This window comes from Curcuma longa, chromosome 4 (genome assembly GCF_044706935.1).
Source record: "Curcuma longa cultivar G26 ecotype Majalengka, Jawa Barat chromosome 4, ITB_CL_G26_1.1, whole genome shotgun sequence".
NCBI lineage: Eukaryota > Viridiplantae > Streptophyta > Magnoliopsida > Zingiberales > Zingiberaceae > Curcuma > Curcuma longa.
In genome coordinates this window covers 3,672,907-3,691,851 of record NC_133864.1, presented here as the reverse complement: position 1 = coordinate 3,691,851, position 18,945 = coordinate 3,672,907, and the positions used below count along the sequence as shown (strand labels likewise).

At 39.9% G+C, this 18,945-nt stretch overlaps 2 protein-coding genes across 2 annotated transcripts; both read right to left on the bottom strand.

Moving 5' to 3' along the window:
* Positions 1 to 1,425: 1,425 nt before the first annotated feature.
* LOC141827479 (endoplasmic reticulum oxidoreductin-1-like) lies at positions 1,426 to 6,394 on the bottom strand. Its single transcript, XM_074714733.1, has 10 exons — positions 6,139 to 6,394; positions 5,910 to 6,041; positions 4,093 to 4,345; positions 3,903 to 4,013; positions 3,428 to 3,546; positions 3,223 to 3,327; positions 2,424 to 2,626; positions 2,225 to 2,348; positions 1,757 to 1,927; positions 1,426 to 1,669 (listed from the first exon to the last, which is right to left on the bottom strand). The coding sequence occupies exons 1-9, from the start codon at positions 6,292 to 6,294 to the stop codon at positions 1,778 to 1,780; spliced, it is 1,353 nt and encodes a 450-aa protein (XP_074570834.1). The 5' UTR covers positions 6,295 to 6,394; the 3' UTR covers positions 1,426 to 1,669; positions 1,757 to 1,777.
* Positions 6,395 to 11,563: 5,169 nt separating this feature from the next.
* LOC141826111 (agmatine hydroxycinnamoyltransferase 1-like) lies at positions 11,564 to 12,847 on the bottom strand. Its single transcript, XM_074713362.1, has one exon. It carries the CDS (start codon positions 12,845 to 12,847, stop codon positions 11,564 to 11,566), a length of 1,284 nt encoding a protein of 427 aa, XP_074569463.1.
* Between the last annotated feature and the right edge of the window lie 6,098 nt (positions 12,848 to 18,945).

Below are 18,945 nucleotides of genomic sequence, written 5' to 3'. Positions count from 1 at the left end.
ACTCCTAGTGATCCTTTGTTTGAGGGGTAAATTGTTGGGATAACAATCAAAGTCCCACATTAAAAATATATGGAAAAGATCCTGAGATTATAAGATGAAAAATATCTCATTGGTACAAGACCTTTTGGATAATGCTCAAAAAACAAAATTATGAGGGTATGGATCCAAAGTGGACAATATCGTATCATTGTAGAGCCATCGAATCCAACACTCAATCCTAAAAGAAAATTCTTAAATAATTTAATCATAAATTTTAAAAAATCACTATTCATGTTTTGAACATTCAAACATCTGAAACATTTCGAACGCCCCAAATATTTTATCATGAACAAATCACGTATTATAAGACGCATAGGATATCAAATTCCTATATATAAAAAAAGGTAAAATGATTAAAAGATAAACTTATTCCAATGGTCTTAAAGGCATTTTGAAAAAATTACCCTTAAAAATCAAAATCAACCTTAGGGAGTAAGAAATATAAGATAAACCTTTTTTTAAAAGAAAAAATCATTATTTTTTAGAATAACAATATTTGAAATTAGATAAAAAGTCAAAAAGAGAGATGCCAGAAGAGGTGGGAAGCATGCATCCACTTCTTAGTGGGTTTGATTTGGCTTTGGCTTTGGCTTTCTTTTTCTTTTTTGTATTTCAAGTATTTTGAATCGATTAATATCAGAGACGATCGATCAGTTGCATGCATCCACAAATTTGTGATTCTAACAAAATACTCTACATGGAAATAGAACTCTTATATCACATGAGGGTCCGTCCTATTGCTTTGGTTTTGGTTTTGGTTTTGGCATGGGCGTTGCATGCCAACCTCACACCAATCAAAGAAACAGATGGGTGAAAGTAAAAGTTGAAGGTAAAAAAAGAGATGCTGTCAGTTCCCCCAACTGTGCATTTGCCTGCCAGCCAGCAAGCAAGAAGCAGTCTGCAGTGGGGGATGGTTGTTTCTGTGGCCAGATGTCCTGTGATGGGATGGAATTGGCATCTCTCTTTATACCAATCAGACACACCCCTTTAAGTCCTTTCCCTGCCCTATCCTCTCTCTCTCTCTCTCTCTCTCTCTCTCTCTACAGGAAAGAGAGGGAACAAAGACAAGATCCACCATTTAATGCTCTAGCCCCTAATCCACTCCACCTAAGTCAGTCAACAGAGCCTGAGCCTAAAATATTCATATCAGAACTTCAAGCAATGAAAAAGTTCAGTTTCAAACCCCACTAAACCATCAAGCAGTTGAACCAGAAAAATAGCTTGTTTTTTCCCTAGGGTATTCTGGTACAATGAAATCCAAAGTAGCCAAGATTGGGATTTTTTGAAAATACTGGCCTAAAGTTAAGTTTGTGTGTTAGTATGTGCATGATTTGGGTCTCTTCTCTCACTTGCAGAAGAGTATGAATATTGTATATGTATGCTCATACTTTGTATCTAAATGATACACTAAATGTTCTTAATAAAAAAATGGTGTGATCTTCGCTAGTAATCAGTTCAGTTTCAGCAAAAGCAAGGAAAAATATGTTATCGACAAAGCAATGGATAAATGCTAGTGCTCACTCTTCTCTGACGTCTTTGTTCATCTCCAGGATTAGTTCTAACTCCTTTGATAGTGGGCTCAAAAAATCTCACTACCGGAACAACATGATCCGATTCCATATTCCTGTAACTGCAGTACATAAGCTTTGTCAAAGTTTAACACAAATGCGACTGAGACATTGTAAGTTCTTGTTGAAGTAGGGGGCAGAAATCTTACTCAAAGTGCTAACTTTGTGGTTTACCGACTGCTTTTGGTGGTAGTTGAGTGTGCCCTTTTCTCCATGATTTTCTCGGCATAAGGCCCCTTCTCGTTGACAAATTTAATGGATTCTGAGAGCCTATTGAGGAGGTTCATCAGAGCGATAACGTCATTTCGTTGAAGCTGCAACTGAACAACCAACAAAGAGCTATAATTTATGTGGTCTATGCATTCAAGCTAACAAAACACATTTCAAATTCAAAAGAGGCGTAGGGGTGGGAGGAATCTTAACAAAATGAAATATTGAAATGCAATTCGACTAGTCTGACTTATATGTGGAGATTGGAGGCAATTACGAATTACAAGATTGACTTGCACAATATTCACGCTAATAATGATATGAACTAGGTAACGAGGGAGATCTATAGAACTTAATTATTTGTCAGATCCTATTCCCTATGTGAGCTTATGCTATGAAAGGCATACCTGTTGATTGATGAGGTTTTGGTTATCAACTGAGAATAGAATTTTCAAAGCTGTAGCCAGACCAAGAACCTGAAGTTTTCCCCATAGGCGGCATTTCTCACATCCAACACAATCCATTAATGCACTGCATGAAGAAAATGGATCCAGTAAGGTAGATTGTCTCATCAACTCATAATTACAAGATCAAGTTTCATATAACCTGATATTTCTAAACTGTGTCTGGATTTGTTGTTTTAGTTCGGGACCACTTTCACCTTGCCAAAGTTTGGCCTCATCAAATGGTATTGGGCAAGCAGCTTGTAATTTGTGATTGTACACAAGTTGCCTCACAAGCGATTGAGTTTTAAGGTCTTCTTCCAGGTTTCCTGTGTTATACTCAGCCTGTTCCAAGAAATCTGCAGCCTGAACATATGAAATATGCTGCCAGATTAATAGATGAGTAGAAGTGCGCATGAAGAAAAGATGTCTAAGGCTCTAAGCTGATTGAGCATTTAATTGATAATGAATGAATTGACGCCAAATATACATTTTAGTAGTGTATGAGAAAGCATAGGTTGGATTCATAATCAGAGTGGCATACAGATTTTTTTAAAAATAATTTGTCTGAGGAGAACAATTTTGTACAAAAACAGAGAAGACCAAGAATATATTCTCAGAGCACTATGAGGTATTTTTCTTTTTTTCTCCTTCAAAAATAACTATTGGATTCTCTTGATAGTCTTGTAAAATTGCATGTATCATGATCAAAATCTCTCTAAACATAGCATAGCTCAAGATGCTTCCCATGTTGTTATGATCAGATAGAATTAATATAGGCAACAAGTGTTGTAAAAGCTCTGATAGAGGTAAGGTCATGTTGTTGCGTCTTTTCTTTAGTATTTGTGGCCAAAATCTGCATACTACTTCCAGTGAGAAACATAAACAAAAAACATCTCAACTGCTAATACCATGTCTCTACTGTGAAGCGGGGAAGAAATGTGGCCATAAGGAAAAAATACCTTTGTCACTGCCCGGAGAACAAAAAGAAAGGCAAAGTACAAGTTTTTAACACGTTCTGGATGGCTCAATACCCGATCATACAGCAGTTCAAGATTTTCACCCCACTATAATTATGAAGAAAAGAACAAAAAAGTCAGCAAAACAGTCAAGAAGTTGTTAATAAAGTAATATAAACAGCCATGTGAACTGAGATGGAGGAATAACCAAGTTATTAGCTTCATCAAGAAGATAGTCAAAAGCTATATGAACCGAGATGGAGGAATGCAATCCTGATATCAGTTTGTACAAGACTCTTTTCTCCTGGCAAAATTCTTCTGACGAATCTGAAACACAAGCAAAGGACCATAAGAATATGGTATGGTGACTCACCTAGTCACCCTAGTAACCTAGTTAGCTTTGTATGTTCATATGTGACTACTGCAAAATCATACACTAATATAGCATGATTATAACTGCATTAACTTAGAAACTCAGTAAGGTGGTCATGAAAAAGTTTCAGCAGAGAATGTTGCCACAAATCAAACTGCTTGAAAATAATAAGCAAAATGAGTTAGGTGGGCAAAAGAGTCAAAATCAACATGAATATGGTAGGACTACAAAAGCAACACATATAGCAATTACTAAAATGCAACTAAATGAATCTTCAGTAATGAGACCCAAAAAAAATCACTGAACAAACATTTTGGGCAATTTTCTGAATAAATTGCTTCCCATATCCTCCTAGCTGAAGGGCCAGTATAGCCAGTGTAGCGCTCAGGATTTAGTTGAAGGTTCACATAAGTCATCTCAGCTGCACAAGAGAATCATGCATAAAGAAAGATGAGAAGGGATACATCAGCCATGTTAAGTAAACTAACATTATTGACTACCATTATCAGTTTCATCATCATTGGTCCATGGATTGTCAACTTCAATCCACCCTCTGAAAATTTTATTATCAATTGTACGATCAACAGCAGCCTGTGGCTTTCCTTCCTGACACATTAGATCATCAGAGGAAAGATGATAAGGTTTCTTGAAAGGCTCAGGAAACTCGCTTTCTGGACACTCACAGACACTGCAATCCCGAAGACGGCACATTCCATCATCAGGCCAGAATGGGCAATCACACCATAGCTTGACCTTCCAATGCCACAAGAAACAATAGATCAGGAAAGAAAATAATTACATAAATGAAAAAGTACCTGGAAATGCACACTTGGGTCCCTACACAATGCCTCACTCATGTAAACAAACAAATTTTGGAGAAAAATATTAACCGATGGTTCGTAGACATGATTGATTACCTTCTCATCCAACTTTTTTTTTTTGTGGATGGAACAAGGCTGTGGGATACTTGACAGGAGGTTTGTTTCCTTATGTTGTTAAGATATTAGAATGTTACTAGTAAATATTATTTTATTAGCAATAATCATTTATCATCAGTGACTATCTTGCAAGCCAATAGGAATCTCCAATAGACTAATAACAAGAGACATTATAAGATGGCAGCTGAGAAAGATGAATGATCAAGTAGACATCCTAGGCAAACTGAAACTACTAAAAGTAACCAAAAAATGCAGACTTCTAAGACAAAAAAAAAAAAAAAAACCAGACAAGGAATCAAAATACAGGTGTAGCAATATTATGATAATCAGGAAATTAAAGATTATGTAGACAATTTGTTGATATATTTTTGCCAAAAGTATAATATTTCACTAATAGTATACAATAACCCTTAAATCTCAAATCAAATGAGAGGTCATACACATGACCTCTCTCCCTCTCAAATGAATATGAGCACATGGGTACATGACCAAGAAAGGAAACTAGAGTTACATAAGTCACTAGGTTATATAAGAGCTCAACTAAAGTAAAACTAAGTATGGAGGAATTGTTGGTTTAATATATGTCAATGCCTTCATGAGAAATATTATCAAAGAAGGATGCGCCTTATCTATGGAGAGATAACAAGTTTTCGAAAAACAAAAAAGGTAAATCATGGACCTATTCTTCACCAAAGAGATCACAAAATGATGTTTGAGAAACCCAACTTTGTAATAATTGTTATCTTACCAAGTTATTCAGTTCAGTTCATCAGTTTCTCACTCTCTTTCTCATGGACAATAAAATTTGAGTATACCAACGAAATTGATTTCAAAATGAAGTCAGACAGAACTACAATGCATAAATTCGAACAGATTACAAGACATGTGCCAAGAGAGAAAATGAGGTAGTGGAGAAAAAAATGAGAGAGAAACCCTTCTATTTGACTTGTTCCCTTTTTCCAATTTCTACTAACCTTGATCATATAGCAGTATGCAGTAATCCTGAACATTAAGGATAGAGAGTATTACACAAGACAATTTCCTCTCTACTGAGCTGATAACAAAATTGACTCTTTCATCCATTTCAAAAAATCAACATAGCTTTTACTCAGTACTTTCGGCACACAATCCTTAACAAACTTTCCTCAAAATAATCCTTAACAAATCAAGCTAACCTTAACACACCAAGGTAACATAATCCATATGTATAATGATAACCATCGAAACAGAAAAAGTAGGTTTCCCTTGCATCTGCATGCAAGCCGCGTTAAACATGCACCCCTAAGTTGCTAACACAGAGCGAAGGAAGCAACAGAAATCACAGAGCACATCAGCGACTAGCAGAAGAAATAACAGAATCACAAGTCTCAATCGATTACCTTAAAATACCGAAAGAATGGCGTGGTGACGAGATCCTGTAGGATCGGATGCAAGACTTCCATATTGAGACCATCCACGGTTTCGTAGTTGCAACAACAATCCTCCACGACGCCAGTGTACTTCCTAGACTCCTGAAAGGTCTCAAATTTGTCACCCGCCAAACCATCGAAACCACGTGTTTGCATCATTTCCCAATCAAAAATAGCACCGAGATCGAGAGAGGCTCACCGCGCACCGACAGATCTGATTGGTAATCCCGAGAAGAGGGATCTTGACGGAGTTCCTGGAGGTCGCGGCGGAGGCGAGGACGACGGCGATCAGGGCCCCCACGGCCCAGCCACTCCAGCGCCAGCCTCTCCGTCCGCCAACCTCAGCCCCCTTCATGACCTAGCAACCCTACCGCCAGAAGTAGAAATCTGAGTCCGGAGCCGGTGGAGATTCAGGGGCGTAGTGGGAAACCCTAGAGACCCAGCGAGAAATCGTCGGGTGGCTGGAGGGGAGGGTTTAGAAATTCAACGTGGGAGGAGGAAGAAAAGCCCGCAGGTCAGCTGCCCGGAGTTGACGGAGCCTTGAAATAAATGACAGTGACAATTGAGGACGTTATTAGAGACCTACTCGTTCTTACTCGATCTGCAGGTGGTCCTAATATGGGGCCGTTTGATATCTAAACAGACGACGAATAATAATTATCCACGCGGATCAAGGTAGGAAATTCGGGGTTGTAAACACATACAAGTTTTAAAATGATACACCGTGTACGGCCAATGGAAGACTGACACGTCAGATAATATTGACGTGGATCGGAGAGAGAAGTAAAAGATATATAGACGGCTTCGTGGACTAGCTGAGGTGTTTGCTGAGGTGTTCGCTGACATCACGATCTCTTTTTTTTTGCTTATACAAACAAAATTACGCTTTTGAACTTTTAGATATATAAATTATATTTAAATTATTTAAGAAAATAAATCAATCAATAATCAACAAGTCTAAATTGACAACTTTGATATACTCTTATTTATTAATTATATTTTTTTGATTTATAGATGATCGTGAGACAGATTGAGACTATTAGAGTGTTAGATTTTATCTTTTTTTATCAGAATAGTAGAATAGGATATCTTTGATAAAATAAAAAGTAAAAGTGTCCAATTTAGAAATAAATGAGCGCCTTTTACTTTTGTCCAATAAATTTTGTATACATATATATGTTTTAGAAATTAAAAAATAGATAAAAGCAAATAGGAAGGAGCCAAAGCTTTTATTTTCCTAAATAATAGAAATATATCTACGTTAAATTTTATATTTTAAAAGATGATTTACAAAATATATTATTTTATTAAAATAATATTTTAGTCGAAAATATTATATAATCATTTTAATTTATTTAATCCATTTATAAATAAATTATATTTTATTTATATTTTTTGAAAAATAATTTTATATTATTAGATTAATGTAAACATACTCCAAAATTATAATCTCTCAACTTAAGATTAATCTTAGTAATTGTTACGGCAGATATCCACGATGACGTCAGCATGAGCTCGAGTCTGATCCGGGTTTGACTTGAATCTCGCCCAGAGACCTGATAAACCCTGTACAAATCTCCCTTGGTCTGATAAGCCTTGGCCGAATCCCCATTCGGCCGAACCCATCGCCGAATCCCCATTCGGCCGTAGCCTTAGTCGAATCCCCACTCGGCCACACCCATCGCCGAATCCCCATTCGGTCGTAGCCTTAGCCGAATCCCCACTCGGCCACACCCATCGTCGAATCCCCATTCGGCCGTAGCCTTAGCCGAATCCCCACTCGGCCACACCTATCGCCGAATCCCCATTCGGCAGTAGCATTAGCCGAATACCCATTCGACCCTATCCCTAAGCCGAGTCCCTCATTCGGCCACAGCCTCCGCCGAATCCTCATTCGGCCACAGCCTCCGCCGAATCCTCATTCGGCCCTAGCCCCCGCTGAATCCTCATTCGGCCATAGCCTTAGCCGAATCCTCATTCGGCCACAGCTTCCGCCGAATCTTCATTCGGCCCTAGCCTCAGCCGAATCCTCATTCGGCCCTAGCCTTGCCATATCACTCCGCAACACTCTGCCCCACCTCATCATGACCTCTGACAAGCCCACGCCCCATTTAATTAATGTTATCTCTCTGATGCCTGTACGCAGACGATTAACAAGGTGATACGTTTACGGTGATGGGACAGGGAACTCGATGGTTCCTGACATCTCATTAACCACGATGAGACACTCCTGAATGATGACGTGACACGTGCGCACGCTCATCCCTTCCTTTAAAAGACCACTCCGTCGGACAGGTATGGAGGCTGGACTCTTATTCTCTTTTACACGCTCAAGGCCTTATTTCACTGTTCATCTTCTTCTTTCTCTCGCCATTGTTGACTTGAGCGTCGGAGTGGTCGCGCCGGAAACACCTCCGGCCGTCCTACTGACGTTTGCTGTGTCTGCAGGTCCTGTGGCCCTCGAGCTTCTTCTTCTCCTACTCTTCTTCCCCATCGGTTCCACCTCACGGCGAGCTAGGTCCGGTGACGTGTCCAGGAGCAGTTCTCAACCGGGACATAATTTGGCGCCGTCTGTGGGAACACATTTTTGCCCGGATTTGAGATGCCGACGGACAAACCTCCTCAGCCTCGCCTCACGCCATGACGGAGGAAGATTTCAACAGGGCGGTCGCCACGGCCGTCCTAGCAGTTTCTGGACAACAACCTCAGGTACAAGCTGGCCCTTCGAGACCTCCATCTCTCGCCGACGATGCTCGCACCACCGGTGCGCCAGTTGTCCGGGTCCACAGAGGCCCGCTATGGGCCCACGGAGGCCCACTATTCTCGAGTCCAGAATCCTCAAGTCCTTCAAGCCCCAACATCATCAGGCCCATTAGGCCCATCAAGATCAAGACCCATCAGGCCCACCAGACCCCGGCCCACCAAGATCCGGTTCTTCAAGCTCCAAGTTATCGAGCTCCAGCCCCTCAGGCCCATCAGGCCCATTAGGTCCACCAGGCCCCGGCCCACCAGGCTTAGGCCTAGACCCGGCCTTGCATCGACGCTACGCATCTCAGGCCGTTGCAGATGGCAAGGACGCAACCAGGCCATGGCCCCTCCACTTCAAAGCCTCTTGGCTATGCCCAATACTCTCCCGGCTAGGACATCGCCGTGGATTGAGCCAACTCGGGTCCTGGACCTACTCCAACAACAAGATAAGAGGTAAGTTAACACTTGCTTTCCTTCTTCATTTTTGAGGCGCCTTCCCGTTGCGGGAACGACCGACATCACCTGTGCCTTCTCAACATGGAAGCATCTGTCAGCACCAACACCTGTGTCAACTTAAGGCAGTCGTCGACACAAGCACATTACGCATCGTCCGCAAGCACGGACACTTTACGCATCGTCCGCAAGCACGGACACTTTACGCATCGTCCGCAAGCACGGACACTCTACGAATCGTCCGCAAGCACGGATACTCTACATTTCCGAATCGTCCGCAAGCACGGACACACTGCTCATTCGGCCACAGCAGCTCAGCTCTGCCCATTCGGCCATTCGGCAGCTCAGCCCTGCCACTCAGCAGCTCAGCCCTGCTCCTTCAATTCGGCAGCTCAGCCCTGCCACTCAGCAGCTCAGCTCTGCTCATTCGGCCACAGCAGCTCAGCTCTGCCCATTCGGCCATTCGGCAGCTCAGCCCTGCCACACAGCAGCTCAGCTCTGCTCATTCGGCCACAGCAGCTCAGCCCTGCCACTCGGCAGCTCAGCTCTGCTCATTCGGCCACAGCAACTCAGCTCTGCCCATTCGGCCATTCGGCAGCTCAGCCCTACCACTCAGCAGCTCAGCCCTGCTACTTCAGTTCGGCAGCACAGCCCTGCTCCTTCAATTCGGCAGCTCAGCCCTGCCAGACAGCAGCTCAGCTCTGCCCATTGGGCCATTCGGCAGCTCAGCCCTGCCACTCAGCAGCTCAGCCCTGCTCCTTCAATTCGGCAGCTCAGCCCTGCCACTCAGCAGCTCAGCTCTGCTCATTCGGCCACAGCAGCTCAGCTCTGCCCATTCGGCCATTCGGCAGCTCAGCCCTGCCACTCAGCAGCTCAGCCCTGCTCCTTCAATTCGGCAGCTCAGCCCTGCCACACAGCAGCTCAGCTCTGCTCATTCGGCCGCCATACCGCTTGAACTGATGTGTCCAATCAAACTGAGCCACGTATTCCCCCAGAAGTGGCTCCCAATTAAGCTTGCTTAATGAGATCAGACTCGAGCAAGAAACAAGTCTAGTCAGTTCGACTCACGCTCCCTTCGACTAGACTAAGGGGGGAGGCTTATGTTACGGCAGATATCCACGATGACGTCAGCATAAGCTCGAGTCTGATCCGGGTCTGACTTGAATCTCGCCCAGAGACCTGATAAACCCTGTACAAATCTCCCTTGGTCTGATAAGCCTTGGCCGAATCCCCATTCGGCCGAACCCATCGCTGAATCCTCATTCGGTCGTAGCCTTAGCCGAATCCCCACTCGGCCACACCCATCGCCGAATCCCCATTCGGTCGTAGCCTTAGCCGAATCCCCACTCGGCCACACCCATCGCCGAATCCCCATTCGGCCGTAGCCTTAGCCGAATCCCTACTCGGCCACACCCATCGCCGAATCCCCATTCGGCAGTAGCATTAGCCGAATACCCATTCGGCCCTATCCCTAAGCCGAGTCCCTCATTCGGCCACAGCCTCCGCCGAATCCTCATTCGGCCACAGCCTCCGTCGAATCCTCATTCGGCCCTAGCCCCCGCTGAATCCTCATTCGGCCATAGCCTCAGTCGAATCCTCATTCGGCCACAGCCTCCGCCGAATCTTCATTCGGCCCTAGCCTCAGCCGAATCCTCATTCGGCCCTAGCCTTGCCAGATCACTCCGCAACACTCTGGCCCACCTCATCATGACCTCTGACAAGCCCACGCCCCATTTAATTAATGTTATCTCTCTGATGCCTGTACGCAGACAATTAACAAGGTGATACATTTACGGCGATGGGACAGGGAACTCGATGGTTCCTGACATCTCATTAACCACGATGAGACACTCCTGAATGATGGCGTGACACGTGTGCACGCTCATCCCTTCCTTTAAAAGACCACTCCGTCGGACAGGTATGGAGGCTGGACTCTTACTCTCTTTTACACGCTCAAGGCCTTATTTCACTGTTCATCTTCTTCTTCCTCTCGTCATTGCTGATTTGAGCGTCGGAGTGGTCACGCCGGAGCCACCTCCGGCCGTCCTACTGACGTTTGCTGTGCCTGCAGGTCCTGTGGCCCTCGAGCTTCTTCTTCTCCTGCTCTTCTTCCCCATCGGTTCCACCTCACGGCGAGCTAGGTCCGGTGACATGTCCAGGAGCAGTTCTCAACCGGGACAGTAATTGATATATATTGATAAAGCATTTGTAGGAGAAGAGGATTTGAATCATAAATGAAATAAAATATTTTAGAAATTGATTAAATATTTAGAGGTAAAAATTATTATTTCACACATGTAATAAAACAGTAGCAATAACACTAATACAATAACATTATTCTTAAAAACGTTCGATCGCCTCTTGATCTTCATGCAGAAAGTGGAAACCCTTAAAAAAAAAAAAGTGGACGCGTGGTTTTCCAGTCAATCCAAGCAGTGGCAAAATCGCCGGAAATCGTCAGCGTGTCGATCAAACATGTTGACGTACGCATCGACGCCGCCGCCTTCGCCGGGCAAAATCACCACCACCCCCTCCACCGCCACGTAAGGCGGCATCACCATGGACGGGGGCCCTCCGCCGAAATCCACCTCAGAGAATGGCAGCCTCTGCCAGCTCGCCACATCCAGTCCCGGCCATAATGACCTCCCTTCCCTCTCCGCCGACGGTACAAGCTTCTCCGTCTCCACCACCCCCGAGCTCGCGAAGTCCACGAAAGACTGAAAGTAGCCGGCGTCGAGCTTGGCGATCTCTTGGCGAATTATTGACGCCGCGTGGCGAAGCGGCTGGAGGACGAGATCGCCGGCGGCGGCGGAGGGCACGGCCCAGAGGACCAGGTTGCCGAAGTACTCGCCGGGGAGCGGAGGGCTCGTTCGTTTCCGGCCGTCAACCGAGATCACCAAGTGGGTGGTCTCGCGCTCACTGAGCCCGCGCGCTCTCGTCGCCGCCCGCCACAGCTGCGCCGCCACTGCCACGAATTTGGTGGGCGCCTCAGACTCTGTTCTGAGATCGGCGACGAATTCCCGCGTGAAGTGAACCTTGACCATCGTGACATCGTCGTCGATAGGGAAATTGTAACCGTCGTCGTCGGCGTCGAAGTAGTATTCCGTGTTTCGGTGATCGAACCGGATTTCCAGCGGCTCACGCACAACCGCGACTGCGGACCGGTCTCGGAACGGCGGCTGGAGAGGTATTCCCCTGCAAGCGAGTCCCCACGCGAATAAAAAATTACCGGCAGCGTGCCCGTCGGCGACGCGGTGGTGCCACGAGAACCCGACGGCCAAAGAGCCGCATGCGAACCGTGTCAGTTGGACTTGCGCCACAGCATCTCCAGCGTCACCGCCGTCCGTGCTCGGAAGGAAACGCCGCAAAGCAGGGGACGGTTCGAGCGGGAGCGGCAACTCTGCCGTAGCCTCGACGAAGAGCGCGCCTGCGTCGTTGAGGACGATGACGGGGCTGCCGTCACCGTCCGCGGCGAGCCTCCCGGCAAACTCCCTGTAGGAGGAGAGGGCCTCCGCGAGGCCGCGCTCCAAGTTGGCGTTGGAGGGCGGCGCATGCGGCTGGCGGAAGAGGAAGATGACGGCGGCGTGGAGGTTCGCGGTCACCTTGTCGAAGACGGTCAGGGGAATGATTTGGACACGACCAGTCGAAGAAGATGGACGGCAGTCGATTGGTTTGACAAGTCTGGAGCTCTTCACTCTCACCTCCATGGTCGATCGATCGACTGTCGTTTCTTTTTTTACAATTGCGGTACTGAATTTATAAGAGGATCTAAGGGATATTTTTTAAATATTTCAAACTTCAAATATTTTAAAATATTAAAAAAATATGAGCTATGGGTCTTGCAGTAGCTTTTTTATTATTTGTTTTTTAAAAAATTTAATGAAATGACGGTTTAATTAAATGCAATCATTTAATTTTTTATTATTTAATTGAGAACATTGCAACATTTAATTTTTAAAACATGGAAAACGTTTATTTTTTCTATATATATATATATCTTATTTTCATCCATCTTCTTTATAACAAAAAAACTAGTATATAATAAAAATTTAGAGAACGATAATAAAAATTTCAATCATTATTTTAAAAATTTATTAAATTCTTCCAATATTGATGAAAATTCAAGTGAAGAAAATTTTTAAGTTCCTCAATCCTCAATTTTCATTTCCCACACAACACTCATATAATTTCCAACCTTTTTTATACCTACCGCCGTATTATCATAATTTTTTAAGTTATCCAAAATTTTCAAGTAGCGGCCATCAAACTCCATTTTATACATGCCCCCCGAAATATTGATAGAGTAATCAATATTTTATGCAAGCTCTATCTCATGAAATTAATCTGCTTCAATCACCTTAGATTCAATCAAATGAATCAAAAAGGACTAATGTTAATGCAAATGACAGTAATAAAGGAATAGAAACACCTCATGCAACCCCTCATTCATAATTTCCTCTATTCTCAACAGAAATAGGGTTTGATAATATTATTTTTGATCATGCAACCGAGACGAACAACGAATCGAAAGAAGATCATAGTAAGCGAATAGTGTGGATAGTAGTAGATGATAAGCTCTTTGCTGCTACACAATCATGAGCGAAAATCTAGTAGTTGATAATATCCAAAAGAATGAGTCTTTTTGAAAACGGGTGGTGGCATACTATAATACCAATCGAGAGAAGAAAGTTAAAAGGAGAATTGCAAAGAAAGCAAAATCACATTGGGCTTTAATGAAAAAGATTGTGAATAGATATAATAGAATCTATAATAAATAGTACAATGATCGACCAAATGAATAGAGTGATGAAGATTTGATGATCCAGACTCATAAAGAATACAAGAGTACTTTTAAATCTACTTTCCAATATGAACATATGTGGAGAATTATGAAAAATAGTCTAATGTATGCTCTTCAATCCTCAGGGCGACAAGTTGCAAAGGAAGCAAATTAAAGACATCAAAATCATCAGGTGTGTATATACTGACTCTTCTAATCCTAATACAATTGTTGATGTGGATGATATAGAAGTCCAATCTCATCTAATGGGATGGAAGACAACAAAGAGGAAAGACAAATAAAGAGTAAGTCTAATTGATGAATTGAATCAGGTTGTGCAACAATCGGTATCATATTTGGAAGAGTATAATAACAGTAACAAAGTAGATTAACTCATCCAAGCACATCAACTCTTCGTATGGACACATGAAGCATAATAGATGAATAACTTCAAAACCATCTAGTGATATGTGAGCAGCTAAAGAAAAAATTGTTCATGTAGTGGGTTTGTGAAGGAAGAAGAAGTAGGAACTAAGAAATTTAAGGACAAAAAGAGAAGACTTATGAAGCAAATATGTTTTTTTTGTATTGGACTTTTTGTTGCTACAACTCTCACACTTATTGCAAGCATAACATTTCATCCATATTTATAGGGCTTTGGATGACATAAAAAATAATAAGACATTAAATGTATTAACTAATGAATTCATGAAAATGTACAATAAATCCATGAAGAAATATTTGAGATGAAATTGGACTTTGCTTCTTGTAAAAGAGAAATCAATTTGTAATTTGATTATTTAATTTGGTTTAATCCAACAGTTTGTTTGTTTTATTAACTTAATATGGTTTGTAATTTTGATGGTTTGTCATTTCTGTATTTTATTAATTTAATGTGGTTTGTAATTAATGTTTTCATGTCATGTGTTTTAGTATTTGTGTAATCTACTTTTTGATTATTAATGTTATATATAAATTAGTTGTTACAAACTAGCCGTTACAAATTAGCTATTGCAAACTAGCTATTACAAATTAGCCATTGCAAACTAATCATTACAAATTAGTCGTTACAAACTAGCTATTACAAACTAGCTGTGACAAACTTTATAAACTAGTTGTTACAAAATTGGTATAAAAGTAGGAGATGAAGCATTCACAATTATCCATACAATATCTATTCTCCTCTTTCTCCCACTAAACCTTTCATTTGTTCCAATATGTCTGAAGATCCTAACCAAATTAACATGGAAAATATTCCTAATTAAAGACACAACGTGTCATACAACATCAAATCTCGAGGAAGCATTATTCATGATGGTGGTGCACAATCAACTTAGAGTACGTAGCTGAATTTATGCAAAATTGTTATAGAAGTACATAAAGAAAAAGATCAATTAATAAAGAATGTGTAGCTGGACACACTTAACTTGCCCATGATTATTTATCTACTGAGTCATTGTATATCGATGACATATTCCGACAATGATTCCGAATGAAAAAAGAGTTATTATTGCACATATATATAGTCACTGATTTAGAAAAATCATCCCAGTAGATATTTTAAATGGCGGGAAGATTCAACAAGGAGAAAAAGTCTATCGCCGCTTCAAAAATCATGACGGCTATTCGTCAATTTTCTTATGGAGGTTCTGCTAACCAATTGGACGAGTACCTATGGATGAGTGAAATAACTGCCCTTAAATGCTTGTCAAACTTTTGTCAATATGTAATGCAAATATATGGTGATGAGTACTTAAGAAAACTCAATGCAACTGATATCACTCGTTTGCTTGAAATGCAGGAACAAAGACACAGTTTCCCTGAGATGTTAGGGAGTCTTGATTGCAGCATTGGGCCTGACAAAATTGTTCGATTGCGTGGATGGCATAGTACACACTAGGCAATCATGGCTACCCAACAATTATGTTTGAGGTGTCACATTTAGCGATTTGTGGACATGGCACGCCTTTTTTGGAGTTGCTGGGTCTCGTGATAACATTAATGTGCTTAATGAATCGTCTATTTTTAATGATGTCTTGAAAGAAAATGCATTAAAAGTTATTTTTATTATGAACGGTATATAATATACAAAAAGGTACTACCTTACATATGATATATATCCAGAATGACCACTTTCATTAAGAGTTTTTCTTGCCCCTAGGGTCCGAAAAAGAATAAAATTTGAGGAAAGATAAGAAGTTGTAAGAAAAGATGTTGAGTGGGCATTGGGGTGCTCTAAGCTCGTCGAACAATTATAAGAGATCCAGAGGAACATTGGTTCATGGATAAATGTAAAGAAATAATGAATACGTGTATTATTTTACACAATATGACTGTGGAAAATAAAGGTCATGCAATATTGATTTGGGATCGCGAAGAACAAAATACTATCATAACGAATCAGGGCTCAACTACCGAATTTACTGAATACATTCGAAGAAATTCCAAACTACATGATATGCAGGTACATCATTAGTTTCATCATGATTTATTTGAACACATCTGAGAAACATGTCATCGTAGTAAGTGAAGGACTAATTTATTATCTATAAAATATTTAGTTATTTCAATTTCAAATTTGTGAAACAATTATATTCACATGTTGTACTATTCTTTTAACATTTGTACATTCTATATTGTATTATATTTAAATAAAATATTAATATTAATATTAAATTAATTTTATTTAATATTAAATTAAAGAATTAAAAATTATAATTAATTTTATTTAAATATAAAATTAAATATAAATTAATAAAATGACAGCGAGACTCATAAATATTTGATGATTATGAAATTTGAAAGTAAGATATTTGTTAGGTGGAGCCAATAATTATTTGTGGTATATTTCATTGTGAAAGTTGGAATATTTTAAAAATGAGATATTTAATTGATGATGTGAACCATAAATATTTGAAAGAAATGTTTAATATCATTATGGATACCCTAATTCGCCAAATGTTCTGATTACTATAAAAATATATTCATATTGATTTGAATATTAATATATACTACCTCTTTAAAATATATAGAACTCACATGTTACATACTCATGATATTAAAATAAATCTCTCTTTTATTAAGACATTATTTGTTGGTCTGCACCTTTGTGACTGACACATGCACGTACGTGTCCGGATAATTTTTTTTTAATTTTACTTTTTAATTGTGTTCAAAAATTTTAATGTTGACATATGTATGAGTGGTATAATACTCATCCATATTGATTATAATATCATTTGGACATTATAACACTCACACTCACCCATATTGATTACAATGCTATTTCTATTTACAACCTAGTTCTTTCAGGTACAGATGAGAGAAAGGATATATTATACATCTTTTTTTTTATCTGTTTATTACATAATAATGATTGAATGTATAAAAATTAGTAAATAGATTGTTTTTTAATATTTTTAAAATGTTTTTCCTTTTGTCTCCTCTGCCATTGTCCCTCTCTCATCTGCCACTAGAGTGGTAAATAAACTAATCGAGTCAAATTTTATGATGTTTGAATTTATTTGATAAAGTAATTGACTTAAATCAAGTCATTAAAATGATTAATCAAATTTGATTTAATTTTTTTTATATAAATTTGAGTTTTATTCAAATTTTAACTTGGTTAATTTATATATTATCGGACTCTCAATTCAAATTTATTTGATTGTTTAAATTTTTATTTTTAATTAAATTTAATTAATTAATTATTGAACTTGATAATATAAAATCTTTTGTTCATTTTTTAAGTTTCTTTATTTATTTACTTATGTTGATATGATCAGTTTTATTTATAATATAATTTATAAATTTTATTCATGAATATTATTTATAAATAATTTACAATCTATGTTCACTAATAAAAATAACATAAATAAATTCTTACTAAATTAAACATCAAACTTATTCATAAATATTTAATTCATTTATCTATCTGCCCCTCGTACAAACAAACAAAAGGTTTATGAATAAAATTTTAATGGCTAAAATAACTTTTACCACAATTTAAACACTAATACTTTTATTTTGTAAGGTTATGAACTTACAGTTATTAATCTCTTGCAATGAGAAGAGGGAGACAATTAAACTTGAAAAAAAAACAGTAGCAATAAGACCAATACAATAAAGAGAGCAACAAAAATATAATACTCTCTTTGCCTCTTTATTTATATTTTTCAAGGCTCTTTTTTACAATCAATTATTTTCGTAATTGCGTAAGCTTTTGCTAAGGTAACAAAACCATCAATCGACAATATTAATTTTCGATCAACTATTCTGCCTAATAATGAGTACTTTAGTTAACTTGATTTGATTTTCTTCATCATTCAAGCCATTTGATGGTTCTTGCCATCCTTCATTAGATCAACATCCTTTTTTTCCCAACTTTTGTCAAAAAACAAAAAAACCTACTCAGATTGCCTAATCTTCAACATCCTTAATTCCCACCCCCCCCCCCCCCCCCCCCCCCCCCCCCCCCCCCCCCAACTTTTGTCAATAGACAAATCCAGTAGATTACCTAATTTTGCTTTAGTTGAATGCCTAGTAGACTCTTCACCCAATAGAATATTACATTCACAAGCAAATCATCTCGATCCAACTCTCTAAATTACTCATCACTCCATCCAATTGATGTCGATCGGCTTCAACTCGATTGGGTTACCAACTACAATCAATCTAAAGTCGAACCACCCTTTAACTCCAAGTCTATCCAAAAACATATAGAGTATATGCCACTTTTAAACTCTCAACTCGTTTAAATTTTATTTGCTAAGCAAATACACTTTGAGACTTTCTTATTTGCGAAGAGTATTACTTTCAAATCTTTCTTTGTCGAGTGACCTCGCCTTTAGAACATCTTCTACTAAGCATCTCACCTTCAGAATAGCCTCTATTAAGAGGACTTGCCTTTGAAACTTCTTTTGCCAAAAGGTCTATTTGGTATTGAGTCAGCCTACTAAGATTTGTGCCCACCAAACATTCAATCATTTTATTTGCTTGGACTTTAATCCGTCAAATATTCTGTCA

Excerpts from the sequence above, each read along its gene's own strand:
- LOC141827479 (XM_074714733.1), bottom strand. The coding sequence starts at position 6,294 with ATGAAGGGGGCTGAGGTTGGCGGACGGAGAGGCTGGCGCTGGAGTGGC. Across the intron at positions 3,547-3,902 it reads TTCAGAAAATTGCCCAAAAT|ATTCGTCAGAAGAATTTTGC; the intron begins GTTTGTTCAGTG and ends CTTGTGTTTCAG. Across the intron at positions 2,627-3,222 it reads TTCTCCGGGCAGTGACAAAG|GCTGCAGATTTCTTGGAACA; the intron begins GTATTTTTTCCT and ends TCATATGTTCAG.
- LOC141826111 (XM_074713362.1), bottom strand. The coding sequence starts at position 12,847 with ATGGAGGTGAGAGTGAAGAGCTCCAGACTTGTCAAACCAATCGACTGC.